The sequence below is a fragment of the Condylura cristata genome, unplaced genomic scaffold, assembly GCF_000260355.1.
Source record: "Condylura cristata isolate star-nosed mole 26May11 unplaced genomic scaffold, ConCri1.0 scaffold00029, whole genome shotgun sequence".
Lineage (NCBI taxonomy): Eukaryota > Metazoa > Chordata > Mammalia > Eulipotyphla > Talpidae > Condylura > Condylura cristata.
Genome location: NW_004567130.1, coordinates 8,667,982 through 8,688,728, shown reverse-complemented (window position 1 = coordinate 8,688,728; position 20,747 = coordinate 8,667,982). Strand labels below are relative to the sequence as shown.

Below are 20,747 nucleotides of genomic sequence, written 5' to 3'. Positions count from 1 at the left end.
GCTCCCTCAGCAGTGTGTTTTGGTAGGCCGTCAGTTTTGCTTCCCACTAGCTCGCGTGAATTCTCTCACTCCCTGCACCTCTGGCTTACACCCAAGTTCTTGTATGCATAAATAAATAAATCTTTAAAAAAAGTCATTAGCAGAGATAAAATGGAATTGTGAACTACTCAATCTAAAGAAGGCAGGAAAAGAAGGGGGGTAGAAGAGAAGAGGCCAACAGATAGCATGGCAAGATGGCGGCCGTAAACTGGGCCACGGCAGTGATTACACTTATCATTCACATCTAATATCATTCCACGTAAATGAAATCAGCAGTTAGGCCATTGAACAAAAAAAGGGAGCAAGACCCAAGTACATGCTGTTTACAAAGACACACTGTAAATAAAAAGACACAGATTGAAAGTAAAAAGAGTGAAAAAGACATGCAAACATTAGCTAAAGAAGCTATTTTAATGTCAAAGTAGGGAGTATTACCAAAGAGAAAGATATTTATGTCATAAACATGAAAGGACTAAGAAAACAGTAAGATCCTGAATGTATATGTACCTAATAATGAAGTTTTGAAATACATGTGGCAAAAATTGGCCAAACTGAAGTGAAAAATAAATAAATCTATAATTGTAGTTGGGGAGAATGAGTGAAAGAGAAATACAGAGTCAGAGACAGATATAGAAGGAAAGTGAAAAGAGACACAGGACACAGCCAGAGTGAGGGATGGGGGCGCTGAGCACAGGGATGGAGGGGGAGCAGGGGGCTGGGCTGTGGGATCGTGGGGGCTTGCAGGGTGGGTGGCTTCACTCACCCGCTGCCCTGGGGATCCATGAGGCCCAGTCTCCCCACGCAGTCCCTGTGTAGGAGGGAGGAAAGTAATGGGGTTGGCTGAAGAGGCTCTGACCCAGGGCCCCTAGGACTTCCCAGAATTCCCCACGGAAGCAGGCACCTTGGTACTCACTTTCTCACCCTTCTCTCCTGGGTGGCCGGAGATTCCTTTAGGGCCACTGGGGCCTGGCGGTCCCTAAACAACAAAACAGGGCCTCAGCCTTCTGATGTGGCAGGGTAGAGTGGGCAGGACTTGAGTGGGGGCAGCTTGGCCTGGACCTTTGGGCTCTTTTCCATTTACCCAATGCCTACGTACTGGAGTCATCTCACACAGTTCAGAACTGGGGCCCTGGAGTCAGAGTCCCCACAAGATCTGGAAGCTGTCACATGTGAGCCATGGCCCTAGGAAAGAATCTCCACTTTTCTTGGCCTTACTTGATGACAATACTGCTTCTAGTTATAGGCACTGAATGAGAAGACTTATGGAAAGTAGTTTGCATATTAACTGCTCCAGAAATGTTTGAATGAATGAATGAATAAAAGGGTGGATGGATGGATGCATGGATGCATGGATGGGAATAGTAGGGTCGGGGCAGGAGTGGGGGGTGAATTGGAAAGGTAAATAAGAACATTTGGCGAACTACTCACAACAAGTCCAGGACTCCCAGGGGTGCCCATGGGGCCAGGAGGTCCGGGGGGACCTGAAATAAGACAGGGTCGAAACAGAAGACAATGCCAGGAAGCCTACCATCACTCCCGAGGTCAAGAATCTCCACTGTTCTTGGCACTTTTCATTCACTGTCCTAGTAACCCCACCCTTACCCCAGACCTGCACTCAACTTACCTACAGGCCCTGGGGGACCTGGAGGCCCAGCAGGTCCCTGGGCCCAGTGGCTGCTGGTCTCAGTAAAGGTATTAGACAGTAATGGGTCCCCTGTGGGGGGAGAAAGATAGTGAGTTCAGGGTGGGGTGGCACGGGGTGATCCAACTTTACCTGTTGCCTCTGCCAAGACAGCTCTGACTGACCTGTGGCTGTGGCCACTAAGCACCAGCTCTAAGGGGGTGTGTTGGGGGAGAGTGTTGGCTACTCACCCAGGAAGCAGGGAGACCTGGGTTCTAACCCTGTCACAGTCTAGCTAGTGACAGTCAGCAAGACAGTCCAGTGGGCTGAGCCTACTGTCACATGTCAAATGGGAATAATAATGAAGCTACTACTTTATTAACTTTCTACTTTGTACGAGGCTTTTATGGATGGGCATCACAGAGTTCTGGGTGCTGTCACCATCCCCATTGTACAAAGGAGACTGAGGCAGGGGGGTCTGACCCCTAGCTCACATGGGTAGATCAGGCGAGGTGGAGGTGAAGGAGGTATATGGGCCTCTGGGGCCTCTCTGAACCAGGGGAGGGGCCATGGCCTTGAGAGCTCATGGCTGGCTTCCTGCTGCCGGGCTTTTGAGCTTCTTGACACTCTGAGGGCTGGATCCTGGCCAGCTCCAAGGTTTGACAGGAGGACCCACTCGCAGTGATTCAGAGAACAGGCTCTGGAGGCCACCTGGGTTAGACGTTGGCCCCCTATGCTCCCTGGTGGCACAGGGCTTAAGTTTCAGTGCTATGAAGCTATCACCAGCCACTGTGGCATGTTCAATCCCTGGCCAGGGAGCTGACCCACATGGCACAGCTGACCTCTCCTGTCTCGCTGCCCCCTGCCCCCCTCTGCAGTGTATTTCAGTGGGCCTGCCTGTTTTGCTCCCCACTGTCTCTGGTGAATCCTCTTACCTGCCCCCCCCCACACACACACCTCTGACCTTCTGGCCTGTACTACAAGTTCTTGTATGCATAAATATATAAAAGAAATATTTATTAAAAAAAAAATAAAAAGGAAAGAAGCTGGCCCTTATGCCCCGGTTATATGACCACCCTCTCTGGTCCTGTTTTCATCTGTGAACAGAGGAAGAACACAGTGCCCCCTGGAGGGCTGGGTGGCATGTGAGCAAGTCTGGTTCACAAAGGAGCCTGATAACAGGAAGGCACTGTAGTGACAGTTACGCCAGCCTCACCCCACTCCCACATTCACCAGCTGGGACCCCAAGGAACTCACCATGCTGGGTGATCTGGGTATGAGGTGGTCCAGCAGGGGCAGGAGGTCCTGGGGGGCCAGGAGGCCCTGGTGGGCCTGGAGGGCCCCTCTCTCCAGGGGTGCCCACAGCTCCAGCCTGGCCAGGATTTCCTGGGGGGCCTTGTGGACCTGCAATTAAACCAGGGGGTTGGTGGTTACACAGGGCAGGGAAGTCCAGGTGACCTTCAAGGGCAGCAGGTACAAGTGTGGGCTCTGGACTCACAGGCCTGGGTAGGTCCTGGCTCTGACCTCCCTGACTATCTCAGGCTTAGGATGCTGGTCATTTGGTATACAGTAGACGCTCAGTAGTGATTTCCAGAATATTCTTTTTTCCCTTCCAGGCTTTTGCTCAAGTAGCTTCCCTACCAGCCCCCTCTTTGTTCTGCCTAGGGTATAGTTTGACCCATTTTTAGGCCTCTTAAGATGGAGCCCTGAGATGTCATGCCTGCTGGGAAGCCCTTCCCACCTCTATCCCATTCAGACTTGGTCTGGGATTCCTTCCTAGGGGCTCCATTCCTAATAAGAACTCTGCTCACATGAGCTAGATGCTGCTGTTTCTCCCCTTTCTCTGCCCCAGGAGCTCCAGAAGGGCAGGGATGGTCTGACCCCACCCCCCACCCTGGTACCCAGCTCAGTGCCTGCTGGGAGCATGGGCCAAATGAATGCAAAAGAGTTTTGGAGAGCCCAGGTATGAGTAGAGAGATGGGGGAGCTGAGAGACAGCCAGGTGGAAGTGGCCTGGGTCACGTCTCACTAGGTCAGGACGGAGGAAGGAAGATCCCGCCCTGGGTCCACCTGGGGTGCTGGTCAGGGAGGTGGGCCCAGTGCTATGGACACTCACCTGGTGGGCCTCTTATCCCCATGGGGCCCCGGCTGCCAGTGTCTCCCTTGGGGCCAGAGGGCCCAGGAAGCCCCTGGATACCAACTTGATCTAGGAGAGAAAATTCATCAGTTAGGCAGCTCCAGAGTTGCTCCTGCCAGTTCCTGGGCCTGGGCCTAGCCAGTACCTACCATCACGAGGGAGCAGTGGGGCCCTGGTGTTCTCTCTGGCTCCTGGCAGTCCTGCAGTGGGGTGGTAGATGGGCAGTGTCATCCAGCATCCCTGCCCTCCCCCTACCTCGTTCCCCAGGGGGACAAAACTGGCTGGTCCTCCCCGGACTTCAGAGCTCAGGCCTTTTAGAAACCAATGCCTCAGGCCCTCTGGAGAGCTGGGAAGATCAAGACCCACTAGGCGGCCAAGGGGGTCACAGCAGGGGGTACTGCAGTCTCATTCCCACACAGGAGTAGGCTGCCCCAATCCACTCACCTTGGAGGCCTCCACCCCCTGGGCTGCCCTGGGCAGCTGGGGAGCCCCACAGTGAGGCCGGGTCCTCTGGAACAGCTGGGGTCACGGGTGCTGCCTGCCCTGGGACAGTGAGCACTGCCACCTGTGGAGGAAGGTGGGGGCAGATGCCTGGGTCTCAGCAGAGACAGGCCAACTGAGGGCCGAGGATTTCATCAGACTGACTGTGGCTTTCAAACTGCACAGTTCGCCACAGTCACTGGAGAGAAGCCTATGCCAGTGCGCTGCCCCCAGCCTGAGTTCTGTGATGTTGTTTGTCGGGCCTTGGAGTTTTGTCCTGTGTAAATAATATGAAGCACCAGGGGGTGGTGGCTGGACTTTCCAGGAAATCTGGAGGGAAGTTTGGAGAGTGAGAGGTTCTGACACATATGCAGAACTCACTTTTGGGCCCAGTGTGGGGAAGGTTCTGAAGGTGGGCACCTCACACCCCCACCCCCACCCCCGGCCAGCTGCTGATTGAAGAGGCCAGAGCACCCCTGTACAGGCTGTGGGGGATCAAGTGGAACTCAGCCACAGCCCAGACCTGGGACTGAGTTGTCCCTCAGGCTGGCTCTTTCTGGGACGGAGCTTGGGGGAGAGTGATGGGTTCTGGGGCTCCCACTCCTTACAAATGGATTCTAGCACATACTGTCAGGTCTGGTCTTGAAAGCCCAAACTGATGCCATGACAGGCTTCAGAATGCTTCTGAACCAGCCAGGCCTAAGATTCGGTTATCAACAAGGCGCCAAGGCCAAGTTTAACTGTAAATGTCCTAATCTTGCTCATTCCATAGCAACAGCCAATTAGCAAGTAGGCAAGTAACCAGCACATATCAGGAAAACGCCAGATGTCCTAAGGTATGCAGGGCGAGTAGTGATCAACCCGGTTAAGACAAGATAACTTTGTTCAATGTCCACCAACAAGGTACTGCTGAGCAAAAATTCCCCTCTGCTATGCTAAAACTCCCCTCTTCTGTAATAAAAACCTGCCTTCCCTGAGCTCGGGGTTCTCAACTTTAGCTGCTGCGTCGCTGCATGTTGAGAGCTCAGGCTCGAGCTTGCAATAAAGACCCTCATGTGCTTTGCACTGGAATCAGCTCCTTGGTGGTCTTTGGGAAACTCAAAACCTGGCTCAACAGTTTCTCTGCTGGATTCACTGGAGCATCTTTTCATGTTAGAAGATGGAGGTGTAGTTAATGGCTGTCCGGTCTCGCTTCCCAATTATGTCTGGTTTTCCAATTTCACTATTAATGTTTAGCACTTTGATAAACAACTTCACATCTAATTTCCTTGTTTCAAAAGATTTATTTAGTTGTGCATACGAGAACTGGAGTGTAGGCCAGAGGTGTGTGTGTATGGGGGGCGGGGTGAGAGGATTCACCAGACAGAGTGGGGAACAGAACAGGCAGATCGACTGTAATCCACTACTGAGGGAGCAGCAGGTGAGATGGGAGAGATCTGCTGCGCCTTGTGGGTCAGCTCCCTGCCTGGGGATTGAACTCGTGCTGTAGTGGCTGCAGCCAGCTTCATAGAGCTCCCCACATCTGATTTCCTTAAGACAGTTTCTCAGAGGAGGGAATGACATAGGAAAAGATAGGTAAATGAAATGTATATGTGTCCTTTAGAAAATCTGGAAGACAGATGCATACATGCTGACTGGCACAGGCATCATGAGTGAACGGCTTGTGCTGAGTTTCTCCCATTTCTAAATTTTTTTAATTGTTAAAAACCTTTTAACCTTGATGTAATTTGGGATGGGCAGTAGATATTGTTTTTGAAGCTGGCAAGGTAGTATTATCAGAAGGGAACAAAGGACGAAGGTGATGGGGCAAGGAGGGGATCCACCCACAAGTTCTAGGGTATCTATGCATCTCTGCCTGGGGTGAGGTGGGGTACATGAGGGAATCTCAGGCCTCTGGGAGGAAGAGCAAGCCAGGCTGTCTGTGTCTGCCAGGCTTGCTGGGGACGGGCATGGCAGCGGAGACCCAAAAGGCTAGGCAGGTAATGGGAGGGTGGTGCTGCCTGGCAGGGAAGCTGCTTGTCCCTGAGTGTTGAATCAAGGCTCAGAGCTGTCCTATGAGCATGGTGGGTGCAGGTGTGGGGAGAGGGGAGGCTGGAGGAGGGGTCAGCTGCTCACCCACCTTGGCTTCCAGCACCTTCAGCCGCTCATTCAGCTCCAAGACTTTGCTGCAGTTGAGACAACCTGCAGGGAGAAGGGAGGAGGGTGGGGTTAGCAATCCCAGGTTTCCCCTCGGAGCTCCCCAGCCTGGAGGCAGGAAGCGGGGAGGCACAGGTGCCTGGTGACCTGGTGACCCTAGCCCATTAGGTAGCCCGCCTCAAGGAAGGGAGTCCAGCATCACAGTGGGTCCAGGGTAGACCATGCCCTGCAGGCCCCTTTCGGCTCCAGCACCCCCAGAATTCCATTTTTCTCCCGAGCAGGGCCAGGGGGATAGATTCCTGCTTCTGGGAAGCCAGGGCGGCAAATCCAGCTGTTTCCCACCTGAGTAGGACTGGCTCGGGCTTGTGGGCTTTGGGACTGACCTAGTGTGGACAGGCTGCCTCAGGGTGCCACCCCCTGGCTCTCCCTCCCATCCCTGTCCAGCCTCTGTCTCCTCAACACTGCCCTCAGGCTGTCACAGTCTGGCCCTGGCTGCAGGCCATGGCCAGCCAAGGTCTCCAGTTCTCACTGAGCTCAGTTCAAGGGTGGAGCAAGCGCTTAACAAGCACAAAGCCAGGAGTCCAGTCCCAGTACTGCCCCTTCCTGGCAGTGGGGCCTTGGGCAGGGCATGCCCCCTCTGAACATCAGCTTCCTCCTCTTTAAAATGGGACAATGATGCCTTCCTGGGGTGGAGGGACAGCTGTGAGGTTCAAACAAGTTGATGATGGAAAGCACCTGACACATGCCTCAAACATTGCAGACACTCAGAAAATTTAAGTGAAAAGGGGGAAGTGGGTGTTTCTGCAAGAGTCCAGCGGTCACGGGTCTTGGGGTACCTAGGTCCAGGTCATTCCCTGGGGCCCTTCCTCTCCTCCTCCCAGTTTTCTCTCCAGCATGGGTGGGCAAAAACAGGGGTTTATCCTGGACCCTCTGCTGCTGGACACCGCTGGGTTTTAGGACATATTGAATTGTCCTTGCTCTTCCGGACCCTCTCCAACCCAGAAGGACTCCGACCGTCACCCCAGGACCCACCTGAGAAGGCTGTGGGCCGAAGCACCATCCGCCGCATGGTGTTGCCTGACCACCCGGGCTCGACAAACCCAGAGGAGCCTGCAACTGAAGGGCAGGGGTGAGAGCCTGCTGCTTGCACATGCGTTCTGCCAGGTGCTCCCAGCTGCCCTCGCAGCCCCAGCAGGGCTCCCTGCTCCCTTTAGTGTAGCCTGAGAGAGAGGCTCAGAGAGGTGGAGCAGTTTAGCTGGGTCACACAGCATGAACTTGAATGAGCTGGGACAGCTGCCAACTCACTGATGGGCTAGGGAGAGGGGCCGGCCATGGGTGAGGCTGGGCAGGTTGCATGGGAAGAGCCAGCTGCAGGGGTGGGAGAGGGGTGCAGCTCATCACTTGCTGACCTGTGACTTGTCCTCTCTGGACCTATTTTCCCATCTGTTAAATGGGATCTTGAGGCTTCTATTCCGCCCTGGCTGGTGTGAAACCTGAGGCTGGCCTGTGTGCAAAGGGTCCACTGTGCACACACAGGACTTGGTACACAGTGGGTGCTCAGTAAACAACAGCTGCAATATCCCTGTCTACTCTCACCCTGCCCCCTTGGTAGGCAGTGAAATGGGTCCAGCCTGATTTTAAATGAAATCCAGAGGGAGGCCACTGGCTGCCTGGGAAGGCAAGGGGGACCCCCCCTCCCAAGAGCAGGCTGCTCAGGCTGGTGTGGCTTTGGGGGCCTGGTTTTCTCCACAGCTGGAGGGACATGCTGGCTTAGCCAAAGGTGGGGGTACAGCTGGAGGGGCTCTGGAGTCAGCAGTGGCAACTGCTCCACTCTGCTCCCCGCCCCCGGCTTGCCTTTTAAGGTCACGAAGTGTCGTCTGGGGGGAGACAAGACCCAAATAAGGCACAGGCCTGGCAGCCCAAAGCCAGCCTGTGGGTTGGTGCAAGGAGTAAGAGGCGCCAGGAACTCAAACCAGACGGGTCCCTCTGGCCAGGCCCCAGTGGAGAGACTGCCAGACTTTGCTCTGGGTCCTACCACGGGGCCGTCACAGGCTGGGCCTGTACCCCCAGTACACCCTGCTGGCCAGTGACTCACCCTGGTGCAGGGGGTAAATCTCACCCAGGACACAGAAAGGTGGCTTGGCAGGCAGGCCCAACGGGGGCAGGGGCTGGGGGGCTCTGGGTGGGGTGGGTGGAGGGAGGGTGCCGCCGTGAGCCATGCCCAGTGTGAAGTGCTTCATGAAGTCCAGCTGGATCCTACAAGGGAACCAGCTAACATTTGTTCAGCACTGACTTGGGCCTGGCACATTCTGAGCACTTCACCTACACTGTGTTCACTCAGCATCCTCACAACAGCCTGGGAGGGAATGGCAGTGTCACCTCCACTCTCCACACGTGGAAACTGAGGCACTGAGCAGCTCTGCACTGCCCCATGCTCAGACAAATGGACAAGTGAAGATGAAGCTCTCTCCTTGTGGGGAGGGAAGTGGGGGAAGGTTTGAACAAGGCAGAGAGGTGAAGAGTCCACCAGAAGGGTGAAGCCTGAATTTGAACCCAGATTGGTCTAACTCCAGGGTCACCTGGCACCTTATGCCAGTGCCCGAGTCCCCTGGGCAGAGGCAGGGGCTTTGCCCAGCAGGAATGGTGGCTCCTGGAACAGCCTCCCCGGGCTTTCCTCATCCTCGCTGCTCCCAGGTGAAGCTGTAAAGTGCCATTTTATGTTGCTTTTCAGGAGGTTGAACAACAGAAGCCGCCAGCCCTCCAGCCCCGGCAAGCTTGGATTTTCCTGGGGATGGAGCTTTGCCAGCTCATCACGCTGCCTGCTCTTCCCACCACCCTGCTATCGTTTTCCCTTTTTTCCATGGCACTTTCCACCCTCTAAATTGGCCTGTACTGTGCCAGTTTCCCCATCTCCTACTGAAGGTCACCCCCCACCCTGAGGTGGAATACAAGGCCCCACCAGGGCCTCATCTGTCTCGTGCCCACCCTGGCAGAACACCCTCACGCAGTGGGGCCTCACAAACAGGCCATCTGCTGCTGAATCACTGCCTGAAAATGAACTTAAAACAAGCAAATAAAGTCAAAATCAAAATAATATGGACGGCAGACACAAGGGTCTTGAAACTGAGTTTCACGTTCTCCTCCGGTCGCAATGGGGTGTCCTCCACGTTAGAATCTGTGAACTTGTGGTTGGAAATTCTGTTTTGACCAGATTGCTTTTGGATATTTCACTAGGAGCCAGAGAGAACCAGAAAAGCAAATGAAAACAAGGCCTGACCAGCAAGGCAGACAGAACTGGCTCCGATGAAGCGGGAGTTAAAATTAAAAAAAAAAAAAAAAAAAAAAAGCTTTAAAGAAATAACAAAATTGTCAAAAAGACCAGAAAATATTGGCTCTGAATTCAGGATTCACAAGAAGTACTCCCCAAATTCTGGCAAATGGACATAACTACTTTAAGGACAAACCAGGTTGTCAAGTGGCCCTATCCCAGTCAAAGTTCCATTAGGGAAAGAGCGGTGGGTCGGGGAGCTTTCCAGCAGACAGTGTGGAGTCCCTCCTGCTGGTGTTGGAGAGGGCCCTGCCCTGAGGCGGGGCCCCCACCCCGGCTTCACCCCCTCAGTTCTGGTAGGTCTGAGCACCACAAACCCTGACTTTGGGTCACTTCCCACCCATCGAGGGGTCCCAATAGAGGGTTCCCACCCATCGAGGGGCCCCCACTCCCATTCTTATTGCTGCTGTTCCCATGTCACCTCCTCCAGGAAGCCTTCCCAGGACAGACCGAGGCACCCTGACACCCAGGACATCTCAAAGCCCCGGTGAAGCTCTGATCACTCCCTGTCCACAGGGTCTGTGCCACCCGCAGTTCCTAGCCCTGTGCACCTATATGGAGCTGGCCTTCTTTCTGGTCAGTGCCTCGCCTGAGAGGCCTCAGTGCCCCTCTTCACTGGGTCCTCCTGGGAACACTAAGGCCCAGAAGGGAGAAGCCATGTGTCCATATGTCAGGACTGAAGGAACTTAGATTCCAACACCGAGTGGGGTGTGAGAGGCTGGGACAATGTCCCTGGGCTCCACGTCTGACTCTCTCAGGAGAGGGTCTAAGAGAGGGGCTTCCTCATTCACAAGTCACCCCCCAGGTGTGCTGGGTCCTGTGCCCATGGCCCCAGTGGTGCTGCCTTCCCAGCCGATTCCCCTCTTGGGAATTTATTTTGCAAATGTAAATATTTGTTGCTGTTGGTCTGAGCCAGGGACTGGGGTCCAGGCTGGGGCCGGAAGTGCCTAAGAATCCTCAATTAGGCCTCTGGGAGGTCTCAGAGTTCCACCTGGCTCCCTTATGCCAGTAAAATGAGGTTCCTATATATTTCCTGTGCACCCACTTGACATGAGGCCCTGCCAGGCACTAGCAAGACCATTTTAATGACAGCGGTGGGGGGGGGCACTGTAGCTAGTTGGGAGCCCCAAGAAGGCAGCAGGCAGAGCGGATAGCAGGCTGGGGCAAACTGGAGGGAGAGTGACGCTGGGGTGTGTCACTGGGATACCAGGGGTGTGGAGGTGGTGGGCTCCAGGCTGGGGGCAGAACAGACTGGCCAGAAGTTGAGGGGTAGAAGCCGCCAGGCCTCCCAGGCAGAAGGGAGCAGATGGGTGGCGGACACAGGAGGCTTCCTGCAATGTTTGGCTTGAGGGACTCTGAATCCAAAGCGCAGGCTTGGCACACCTGGTTTCTGGCTGGAGGACCCAGGGAAGCAGGGAAGCCCCGCCCGGCCTCGATGGTGCAGCGGTCAGTGTCCAGAAGGATGAGGGTGGAACCTCCAGTTTGCTCTTAAGCTTCTTTTGCTGTGTGACCTTGGGTGAACTTCCCTTCCCTGGCTCCCCATCATGGAGGACAAGGGTCGTGAGAGTCCACAGATGGAGTGGGACAGACGGGCCAACGATAGCAGGGAGAGAGGGGGAGGCGCCAAGGCCACCCGATCTGAAGGTGGGGTCCTGGGGAGACGATGCTCGAGCCCCTAGCATCTCTCTGTCCATCTGGGAGGAGCTCTGTCCCCACTGGCTGAACATGCTCCCCTGAGAGCCAGTGCTGCTGGCTGGACTGCTGACCTGAGGTCACGCTGACAGTCTTTGAATCGACTATGACCTGGAGCAACGTGTCCCCTCTCTCAAGCTCAGTGTCCACATCTGGACCTTCTGCACACAACACTGTGGCACCGAGTGTGCGTGCTCAGTCCCGGAGCCCAGCACAGAGGGCAAGAGGCAGGGTCCTCCGCATTACCCGTGGGGAAGCTCTGAGGCGGGGGTGGTGTGCAGGCTTCAGGTCAGTCTCCGAGGGCGTCCTGGCCACTGCTTACTTGCAGTGGGACGTGCTGTGAGACCCCACCCTCTCCGAGCCTCACTCTCCTACGCTAGACAGTGAGACTGAGAGGTGAGAGAGTAGCCTGCGGGGAGGCCCCAGGGGCAGGAGGCCACAGCAGAGCCCACCAGCCTGGGCCACTGTGGGGATGTGGGACAAGGCCACATGGAGCCTTCTGACCTTGGCACATCCTCATTCATTTTATTTTTTTCCTGGTGGGGCAGGGACTCCCCCGCTGCCATGCTGCCCCACTCCCAAGGCCTGGAGGCACTGATGGTCCCCACCTAGCTTGAAGGGTCCTCAGACCAGCCCTTTGCCTCTCTGAGCCTCAGTTTCCCCACCTGTAAACTGGGGTACATTTTACCCTCTCCCTCAAAGGTTTTCAAGAATATCAAAGAGACCATCTTTGTTCATCAACACGATCCTAAACATGACCGTTCTGCAGATGGGCAAACCAGCACTCACAGCTGTGAGATCTGCTGGCCTCGTGCGCGTCAAGTCTGCAGACTCCAAAGACCTATCTGCTGAGCAGCTGGAAAATGGCTCTCAGAGGTCCAGGCCAGTCCTGGAGAGCTGCCACAGAACCCCCACACAGGGGCTAGAGAGGAAGGAGTGAAATTCACTGAGCATATCAACACTATGTTCAAGCCTTGCATCTCTGGTTCTCATCAGACACAGGTGGGCACTTCCCCACTCCAGGTGAAGCTCACAGAGCGAGTGCAGCTCTTGCAGGCTGGACCCTGGAATGATGGGAACTCCTTTTCCCTCCCTGGCTCACTCAGCTGCTCTGGGCCCCTCGCCCCTGGCAGCACAGCTCCATGCCCCAGGGTCACGTCACAGCACTGGGTAGACAATGCGTGTGGTCAGCAGCGGGAAACAGCCCAGGGGACCAGCTGCAGCCAGCTGTCAGGAAGGACAGGGCCGGGATGGTTAGCAGTGTCCCTGGTCAGCAGTGCTTCCCTGCCCCTCATTCCCAGGGTTCTGGCAGGGCAGTTTTCCAGGACATCCAGGTCTAAACATGTCTTTACTCAACTCCAACCCTGTGGTTGCGGCCCTACAGGGGTCCCACAGGCTGCCACGCCACCCTCAGGCAACACCCCTGGGAGCAGCCTCTACAAGCCAGTCATTTCACAGGTGAGGACATGGAAGCTGGAGGGCTGCCTTAGGTACCCCCACTAGGGGCCTTCAGAGAAGGCGGCCTGCCCCGTGGGCATGAGCAGCTCCCCAGCCCCAGCCCCCTCTTGCACAGTGACTTGCACAATGCATGGGGAGTCCTGGCCCCAGGCCACACATCTGGCGTGTGGCAGAGCCAGCGGTCCACAAGGCCCAGCTGCTGCCAGCCCTCCCCAGGCTGGGACCTGAAGGGGGTGGGCAGGTATTGGGAGACTTGGCCTGTCTCGCCTCCAAGCTGGGCCTCCAGCTGCTGGCTCAAGGGCATGGGACAGCCCCCACCTGTGAAGGTCCCGAGGACCTGGGAAGGTTGGCCCTTGGGAGGGGAGCCGGGGACAAAGCAGTCTTTGTCTGGGGCAGCCCTCCTGGGCCCAGGTGCTCACACGGGGGAGTCACGCCCCACCCCCAGCCCCTCTGCGGCTCCCTTGGCAGCAGTCCCCTGGCTCCCTTTCTGTCCCCGAGGCCCTTCTGCTACCCACCCCAGCCACCCCCGCACCCCAGCAGGGGTGCTTTCCTGGCTTTCTCCACATCTCCCCTCCCAGCCCCTCCCAGCCCCCATCCTGGCCTTCCTAGCTGCTATCAGGCAGCTCCCTCTCCTGTCCCTCCCCAGCTCTACTGGGGACCCCCCAGCCCACTTTGAAACCATCAGGCCTTCTTCATGGCCCACTTCTCGTGAGCTCTGCCCCCACCCTGAGCGACCCTGGGCCCAGCACCCCATGCCTCCAGGCCTGGGACACCTCTCTGTGCACGGGGGCTGGCTGGGCCCGGGGAGGTGATGTGTGCCTCTTGAGAAGCACCCAAACACGGAGCCCTCGTAGCGCTGCCCTGAATGGAGGCTGTGTTGTGCACATCTGTGTTGCTGGAGTCCTGTGGTGGCGTCCACATCACCGTGCTACCTTGGGGTCAGAGCCCCAAAGAGAATCTCCCCTGAGGTGTCCACAGGCCTTGTCTGCAGATGCTTCTATGCCAGTACATCCCTCTTCAGGGCCATTATTGGGAAGGCACCCCCAAACCTCTCATTCACTGGGTTCAGCCAGGCTGTGGGGTGGACGCCCTCTGAGAGGCAGGCGCCTGAGGAGAGAGGAATCTCCAGGTGCAGTGTGCAGGCTCCAGGGTGGCTTGGGCTGTTCCTCTGTGCCCCTGCTGGGTGCTTGGCCCTGAGCCACCCTTGCCACATGCAGAGAAGGGGGAGCCAGGTGACAGGGTCCCTCTGCCTGGAGCGCATTCCACACCACACACCTGGGGAGTCCTCCCTCCCTCCCTGAGACAATGACCAGGGTTGTCAGGTGACCGGGGCTCTAATCCAGACTGGCACAACGGGCTGTGTGCCCCTCACCTTCCTGAGCTCGGTTTTTCCACCTGCAGGATGGGTACAAGGCTCCACTCACCCAGGGGCACTTTCCTTCCAGGCATTACCCATTGCCACATGTCATGGGAACATCTGCTGGGGTCCCCCCACGTTCGGAAAGGCCGCGATGTCAGGATGTAAGGTGAGAGCCATGCCACGCGTGTGAAAACCCTCCACGAGTCCTGAGGGCCCCCAGGCACAGCAGGCCCTAGCCGAGGCAGCCAGCCCCAGGGTACCCCTGGGGTGCGCTGTGGCATCTACCTCTCCGCAGTGGGGGGCACCTGGCCTGCACCTCTAGGAGCCAGCTGGCAGTCCTACCTTCCTCGCAGCTCGCCCCCGAGTGGCCGGGGCAGCACCTCCACTCTCGGGCGGTCACTGTCTTGTACATCACCTTGTATGTGGGTCTCACCACGGTTCTGTAGCTGAAAGAGTGCCCAGGGGGCCCGGCTCAGACAGGGTCTTCCACCCCCTCCCACTGTCCATGGGCACAAACCCAGGGTCTCCACCTCCAGGCCTCTCTCCTACATGTAATCACCCAGCACTTCTCCCGACCAACCTCCCAGTCGGAGGGATCTGGATACCAACTGGGCAGAGAGCCTCTTAAGACAGCCCTGTAAGGTCTGTTCCCAGCAGAACTCAAGGAGAGAAGACATGAGGGTGGACAGTGGATTCCCTCCCCGGAAGCTCAAGAGTACAGGGGAGGTGCTGAGTGGGCAGAGGGTGATGTTCCCTTTGCCCACTCACCCCTGGGGTGAGCATTCCCGATGCAATCCCACCACCAGGCCCAAGCCGTGCCTCAGCCCGGAATGTCACCATTCCGCCAGTCTCCACCAGTCTCACTTACCTATTCCCTGGGCAGCTCATGGGCCAGGGGCAGGTCTGCAGCACTCGCTGAAGGTAGGTACCATTCTGCACGTGGCATGAGATCGTGCGGGTCACTATGTATGAGCACCAGTTTCTGAAACAGATAACCGAGCGTATGCTTGGGGGTCACGCCCAGACCCCTGTCAAGGCCTCGAGAGCATGGGTGGAGATCCGTGTTATCTCCAGGAACCCCCGGGTCTTCTGCCAGAGACTCCAGAGCTCTCAGGGCTCTGTGAGCCCTGACAGGAATTTCTGAGCTGCCTGTGCTGGTCTGGGGGTGGGGGCATGCGGGTGATCTTGGATGGGCCCCGGGGGCAAGATGGGAACAGGTGTCTTCCCTGAGGTTCCCCCTCCTCCTGTCTCTTATCTCTGTCCTGACTCATCCAGGTCACCAGTGGCCCCTGCCTGTCCCCCTCCCCCCACAGCAGCAATGGCCCCTCCATCTCGCCCCTCTGGCTTTTCCTAGAAAATCAAGTGGAAACCGAGCCCGCCCTCCCTCCCTCGCCCAGCCCCATCCTCTGGGTGTCTGGTGCCCACACCGGCACAGAGCGCTCAGCTCCAGGACTTGCTCACACTGGGCCCCGCCTGGCGCTCCCTTCCTCCTTCTCCTGGACCTGGCACCTCCTACCTTCCAAGTTCCCCTGCACTGTCACTGTCACTGCTCCCTTGTCCTTTCCTGCCTCCAGCCCAATGAGAGTAGAAGTGATGGCTCTGCCTGGGTCTGCAGCCCTCTGTACAGCTGAAGTAAGCTGCTGATTCGTGTGGCGCCTGCCCTCCTGGGCGAGGGCAGGCCCTGTCTCCGCTCATGTTCATTCTGAGTGACAGCCAGGACGCACAACTGATGCCCCCAACGCAGAGGACCCGCTGGCCCAAATGTGAACTAGTAATCATATTACACTGCATAAGTTGGGCACTCCCTGTGTGCCAAGGGCATTTACATCATCTTCCCATGGCGGCACCCGCCCTCCCCCCAAGCATACATGCTGAATGGGGGGATACTGAGGCCCAGCAAGACGAGACAACTTTCAAGTTTCAGAGCTGGTGCACGGTAGAGCTGGATTTGAACTCAGGAAGGTGAATGGGTCCTGACTCCATCCAGAGCCTCGGCTCCCACCTCCCCGTCTCCTGAGCCATGGTTGTGGCTCTGTGCAGGCCCCAGCCTGGGAACCTGCTGACCCTGGGGAGTCACAAAGGAAATTCTGGTGGGTTGGGGGACTCGGGTTAGGAAGGGTCACCTGCAATGGTACTTTTCCCAGCCTTGGCAAAAAATGCAGGGTTCATGGTCCCATGCACAGTTGAGGGCCGCTGAGCATCTGGAATGTCCCAGTCAGCATAGAGGGGTCCCTGTGTCGGTAAAATCCAGCACCTAGGCTACTTCCCACCCCACCCCAGTCTACCTAAGGAGAAAGGTCTTGTCTGGGACCAGCTGATGAACATTTTTTGGGGCCCCCAAGGTCCAACATTCAATGCTGTGTGAGACTCAGGTAAGGAGGAGGACACAGCCTTGCCAAAGGCCCGGAGACGGGGAAGCAGGGCGAAGGACGCCTCCGTTTGGTGCAGGAACTCAGCGGAGCCCTTGGCCAGGTGTCCCAGAGCAGAGGTGACAGGTGCTTACTACAGCACCATCAGGAGCCACACAGTGGCCAGGGCGTGTGAGCACAGGTGTGTGTGGGCCCGGCAGCTGCACGATTGCCCGCTCTGTGCGCTGGGTGTGCAGGCATTTGCACGCATGTGCCGGTGTGCATGTCTGTCCATTGGCACCGAGTCTGAATTCCGGGCCGGGGAACTCCCTCCTTTAGGGAGGAGGGAGTTCTGACTGTCCTTTGCTCGGGCTGCCCCCTTCTTCCTCTCTCCCTCCTTCTTCCATTCATAGTTCTGGGGCCTGGCCTGGAGGAAGACCCAGGGTCCCGGCCCGACTGCAGCCCTCTTGCCCTCCTGTCACTCTCCAGGGCAGCAGAGCAGCTCTTTGTAAAGTACAGACTGAATGAATATTCCCACAACCCAAATCTTTGCGTACAATATTCCCTCTGCATGGAAAGCCCTCTCCCCACACCCTCCAGAATCCTCTTCATCCTTTGGGTCTCAGGCTTGAGGCCCCCAGCCGGCAGGGCACTCCCAGGAGATGCCTCAGACACTCTCGACCGCACCTCTTAGCTTACTCTCAGGTAAACTGGGGGAGGGCAATGGCAGGGAACAGTATAGGGCTCAGCCCTAGGGCACTCAGTCATTCAGGTTTGCTGAATGACTGAATGACCAAGACCTACAGAGGGCCCAGGGCCAAGGAGGCAGTACTAGAGTTTACTGAGGTGGGCGGGGATAATAGCCTTCCTCCTCTAACCTGCTGCCCAGGGGACTTCCTTTCCAGTGTCCTGATTGGTGATAAGCTGCTGCAGGCCCACCTCCTCTGGGATGGCCATAGCAGGGGCTGGGAGGAGGGAGCACATCTCTTCTCTGCCCATTTAGCACCTCCTGGGCCCTCAGCTGCAGGGAGGAGAGGAAACAGGCTAGACCAGCTTAGCTTGGCATCAGTCTCCCCTATGTGGGGCCCCCCACCTGCCCTCTACCTCCTGTCACGAGGGGCCCAGAGGACTTTGTCTCTGGCAGGGCTGCGATCTGGAACAGTGATAAGGGCTAATTGTAGAAGGCAACCAAGGAGGCCAGGGGAGCCAAAGGCTGCATTGAAAAGGAAAGAAAGGAGATGTACAGGGTGGGGGTGGGGTGACTAGAGCCGGAGCCCCATGCCGAGGTGATGTTTCTGACCTGGGGCTCCAGCTCCCTAATTCTGTGACCTTACACAAGGCCCTGATCCTCAGTGGGCCTCACTCTGTCCGTCTACAAATGGGGACAGAGGATCTCCTGAGCAGGAGAGGCTTCTCCCGGAGCACACAGCACAGTGCTAGCCGGTAGTCTTGTTCTTGGACTGTGGCCCCTGTGACCCTGAGCTTGGGAGCACCATCACTATGCCTTCCACACACGGTCTTGACTAGGGGGCCCGTTGGAAGGAAAATAGGTTCCAAGATAAGTCATCTGTCCAGATCACCCATGTGGGCAAAGAGCTGGGACTTGAGCTCTGCAGAGAGGGCTGGGGAAGATGCCATCCATTTAAGAATGCTCCACTCTCCCTGACCCTAGGAAGTGTCCAAAGGATGCCAGAACTCCAGGAGGAAGAAGGCTGGGCCAGGACACTGGTGGTGGCTTGAACTCTAGAGTCACAGAGGGGTCGTTGAAAGAAATAGGATGCGGGCTGGAAGGGACCTCAGGGGGCAGGAAGCTGCCCCAGCAGGGACTTGGGAGGCAGATAGGAGCAGGGGCAAGCCAAGGCAGCTCGGCACAGCCCCTGGGCACCCAGTTTCCGGGGGTCTCGAAGTCTTGCCACATTCCTGGGGCTGGGGGTGGCTCCTTGGATGCCTTCCCAGGCCTCCCCCTCCCCAGGCACAAAGCCTCTTTTCTGCATCTGTCCCTTGGCTGCCAAAGGGTGCCTGGGGCTCCAGGCTGGAGGTGGAGGGAGGGCTGATGGGGCAGGACAACCCCATGCTGTATCCAGCGATGCTGGGATGGGGCCACAGGGAGGGTCTGGCAGCAAAGTCCACAGACTCCTGGTGATGTCGGTAATCCAATGTTGGTAATCGCAGCAATGACCATGTGAGGGTCATGCACCAGTCTTTCCCATGGGGACTGTTCATCCTCACAACAGGCTTGTGAGCAAGCAGGGGGAAAGGAGAGGAAAGAGGGAAAAAGCAAGGAAATGCTTTTTCCAGGGATGTGAGGTGATCTGCCTGAGGGTCACCCACAGAGTGGGTGACAGAGTCAAGAATAAAACCTTGTTCTAAGGCCAGAACCCCTCATTCCTAGCCATGACCTGCAAACCTTTCCCTGTCCTTCGAGCTGACAACCTCCTCCAGGAAGAATACTGGAAAAAGACACTGGAGTGGGAAACTGGCTGGCCAGACTGAGGTTCCACTTTGCCTCTCTAGGCCTCAGTCCTATTTGTAAAACAGGAACAAAAGTGTTGTCCACAGGGCAGGTGTGATGCTCAGAGCTGTGAGGCTTCTAGAAACAGATGGGGTGCCAGCCCCCAGGGACCCAGGTCATTGTCCTGTTCCCACTGGGAAGCCCCAGGGGTGAGGAAGGCCCCCCAGTGCTGGGGGGCTGGAGGGCGGTCTGGGCCTTAAGTCTTCTCTGATCTGGAGTCTGGCACAGGGAATTCCAAGTTCAGAGACTTGGTCATCTTAGGATCTGGGACCCTCGGGGCTAACCTCCTGGACAGGTCATCTTCCCTCATCGAGCCTCAGTTTCCTCCTCTGTGAAACAAAGACCACAAAAACGCATGAATTTTTGGCAGTCAGGAAGAGTCTGGAGGTGACAGAGACAGGTAACATGCCCAGCCCAGAACAGCTGGCCAGCAGTGACATGAAAGCTGTGACATCCCACCGTCCAGCCCTGTCTCAGCTGCTCTTTTGGCATCTGATGACTCCCTCCAGCCTTGCCTATGTCACCTGCTCTTGCTGGTTTTGGGGGGGGAGGGGTATGTGTGTGTGTGTGGGGGGGGAGGCAGCCTCTGACCCTACTGGGAAGAGGCATTTCTGAAAAGAAGTAAAGAAATGAGGCCGTAGGGGGTGGGGGCTGGCAGGCCTTTGATTGGGATGAAAAGGCCCTGAAAGGCGGCTACTCTGCATTGTGTGCTTCAGACAACTGGGCTGGCCAGAGAGAGGGGACAGCCAGGGGTGGGGGCACTTTCAAACACCTCATCAAGACCAGAGAGATTAGAATCCCAGCTCTTCTATTAATAGTCTGTGAGCCTAGAAGCTTCTATTGACGTCCATGCGCCGTTAATTCCCAGACCTCGGTTTACCCATCTGCTAAATGGGGGCAGTGCTCCCTACTTCCTCAGTCCTTGAAGTGTTCCCCACCACAGTGTATATAAAGGGTCGCCTCTCTAGTGGGGTAGACACTCCATCAACACTAGCAAAGTCTGTGTTCTCAGCGCCTGGAGGAGCAGCAGGAAGTCAGAGCTCTCCCTCCTCTCTCTGTCCAAAATGCCAGGTCCCTGGGGGCCAACACTGACCCACAGACTCTGAAACCCCACCCCAGTCTTCTTCCTCCGAGGGAAATAAATAGCTGGGTACTAAAAAGAAAAAAAAAGCAGAGCCAAGAGCAGGGAAAAGGGGAGGGGGACCTCCCCCCCCCCCAAGACTCAGCTGGGGGTGTCCTGGATCTTTTCAGAGAGGGGCGCTTTGGGCTCTGGGGAAACTTCGTTTTGCCCCCTCCCCTTCTTTGGGGCTCTAGGAGTGTAGTGGTGGGCGTTTTGCAGAGGCTATGGGGGGCTGCTGGTTCTGGACCAGCAGGAGGGGACCCCTGCATTGCCAGGAGCCTCTGCCAGATAGCGGGGCAGCGCTAGGTCCTGCTGGCACTGTGGCGGGGGACAGGGCTCTTTTCCTAACCCTGGCCTTGCGCAGAGACTGGGGGGGAGGCGGGGTGCTTGGAGTCTCGGTCCCCAACCCCGGCTGGCCCGGCAAGGAGGTGGTAGCGGGAAGCAGTCCTTACCTGCGTCCAGAGAACTGGGCTCCACCGACGCTCCACGCGGCGCTGCCTCCCGGGAGCAGGAGCCC

The 20,747-nt window shown here is 56.8% G+C and overlaps 1 protein-coding gene across 1 annotated transcript in view; it reads right to left on the bottom strand.

The window, feature by feature from the left end:
* The window catches only part of EMID1 (EMI domain containing 1), a gene marked incomplete at its 5' end in the record, with an annotated part of 32,929 nt that extends 12,182 nt beyond the window's left edge, over nt 1-20,747 (bottom strand). The window contains 13 exons of the mRNA XM_012730832.1: nt 803-847; nt 953-1,015; nt 1,468-1,520; nt 1,664-1,753; nt 2,918-3,064; nt 3,776-3,865; nt 3,946-3,996; nt 4,241-4,361; nt 6,396-6,457; nt 7,445-7,528; nt 14,593-14,696; nt 15,119-15,232; nt 20,683-20,747. Of these exons, the coding sequence (XP_012586286.1) occupies nt 803-847; nt 953-1,015; nt 1,468-1,520; nt 1,664-1,753; nt 2,918-3,064; nt 3,776-3,865; nt 3,946-3,996; nt 4,241-4,361; nt 6,396-6,457; nt 7,445-7,528; nt 14,593-14,696; nt 15,119-15,232; nt 20,683-20,747 (1,089 nt within the window). The remainder of the gene's footprint in view (nt 1-802; nt 848-952; nt 1,016-1,467; nt 1,521-1,663; nt 1,754-2,917; nt 3,065-3,775; nt 3,866-3,945; nt 3,997-4,240; nt 4,362-6,395; nt 6,458-7,444; nt 7,529-14,592; nt 14,697-15,118; nt 15,233-20,682) is intronic.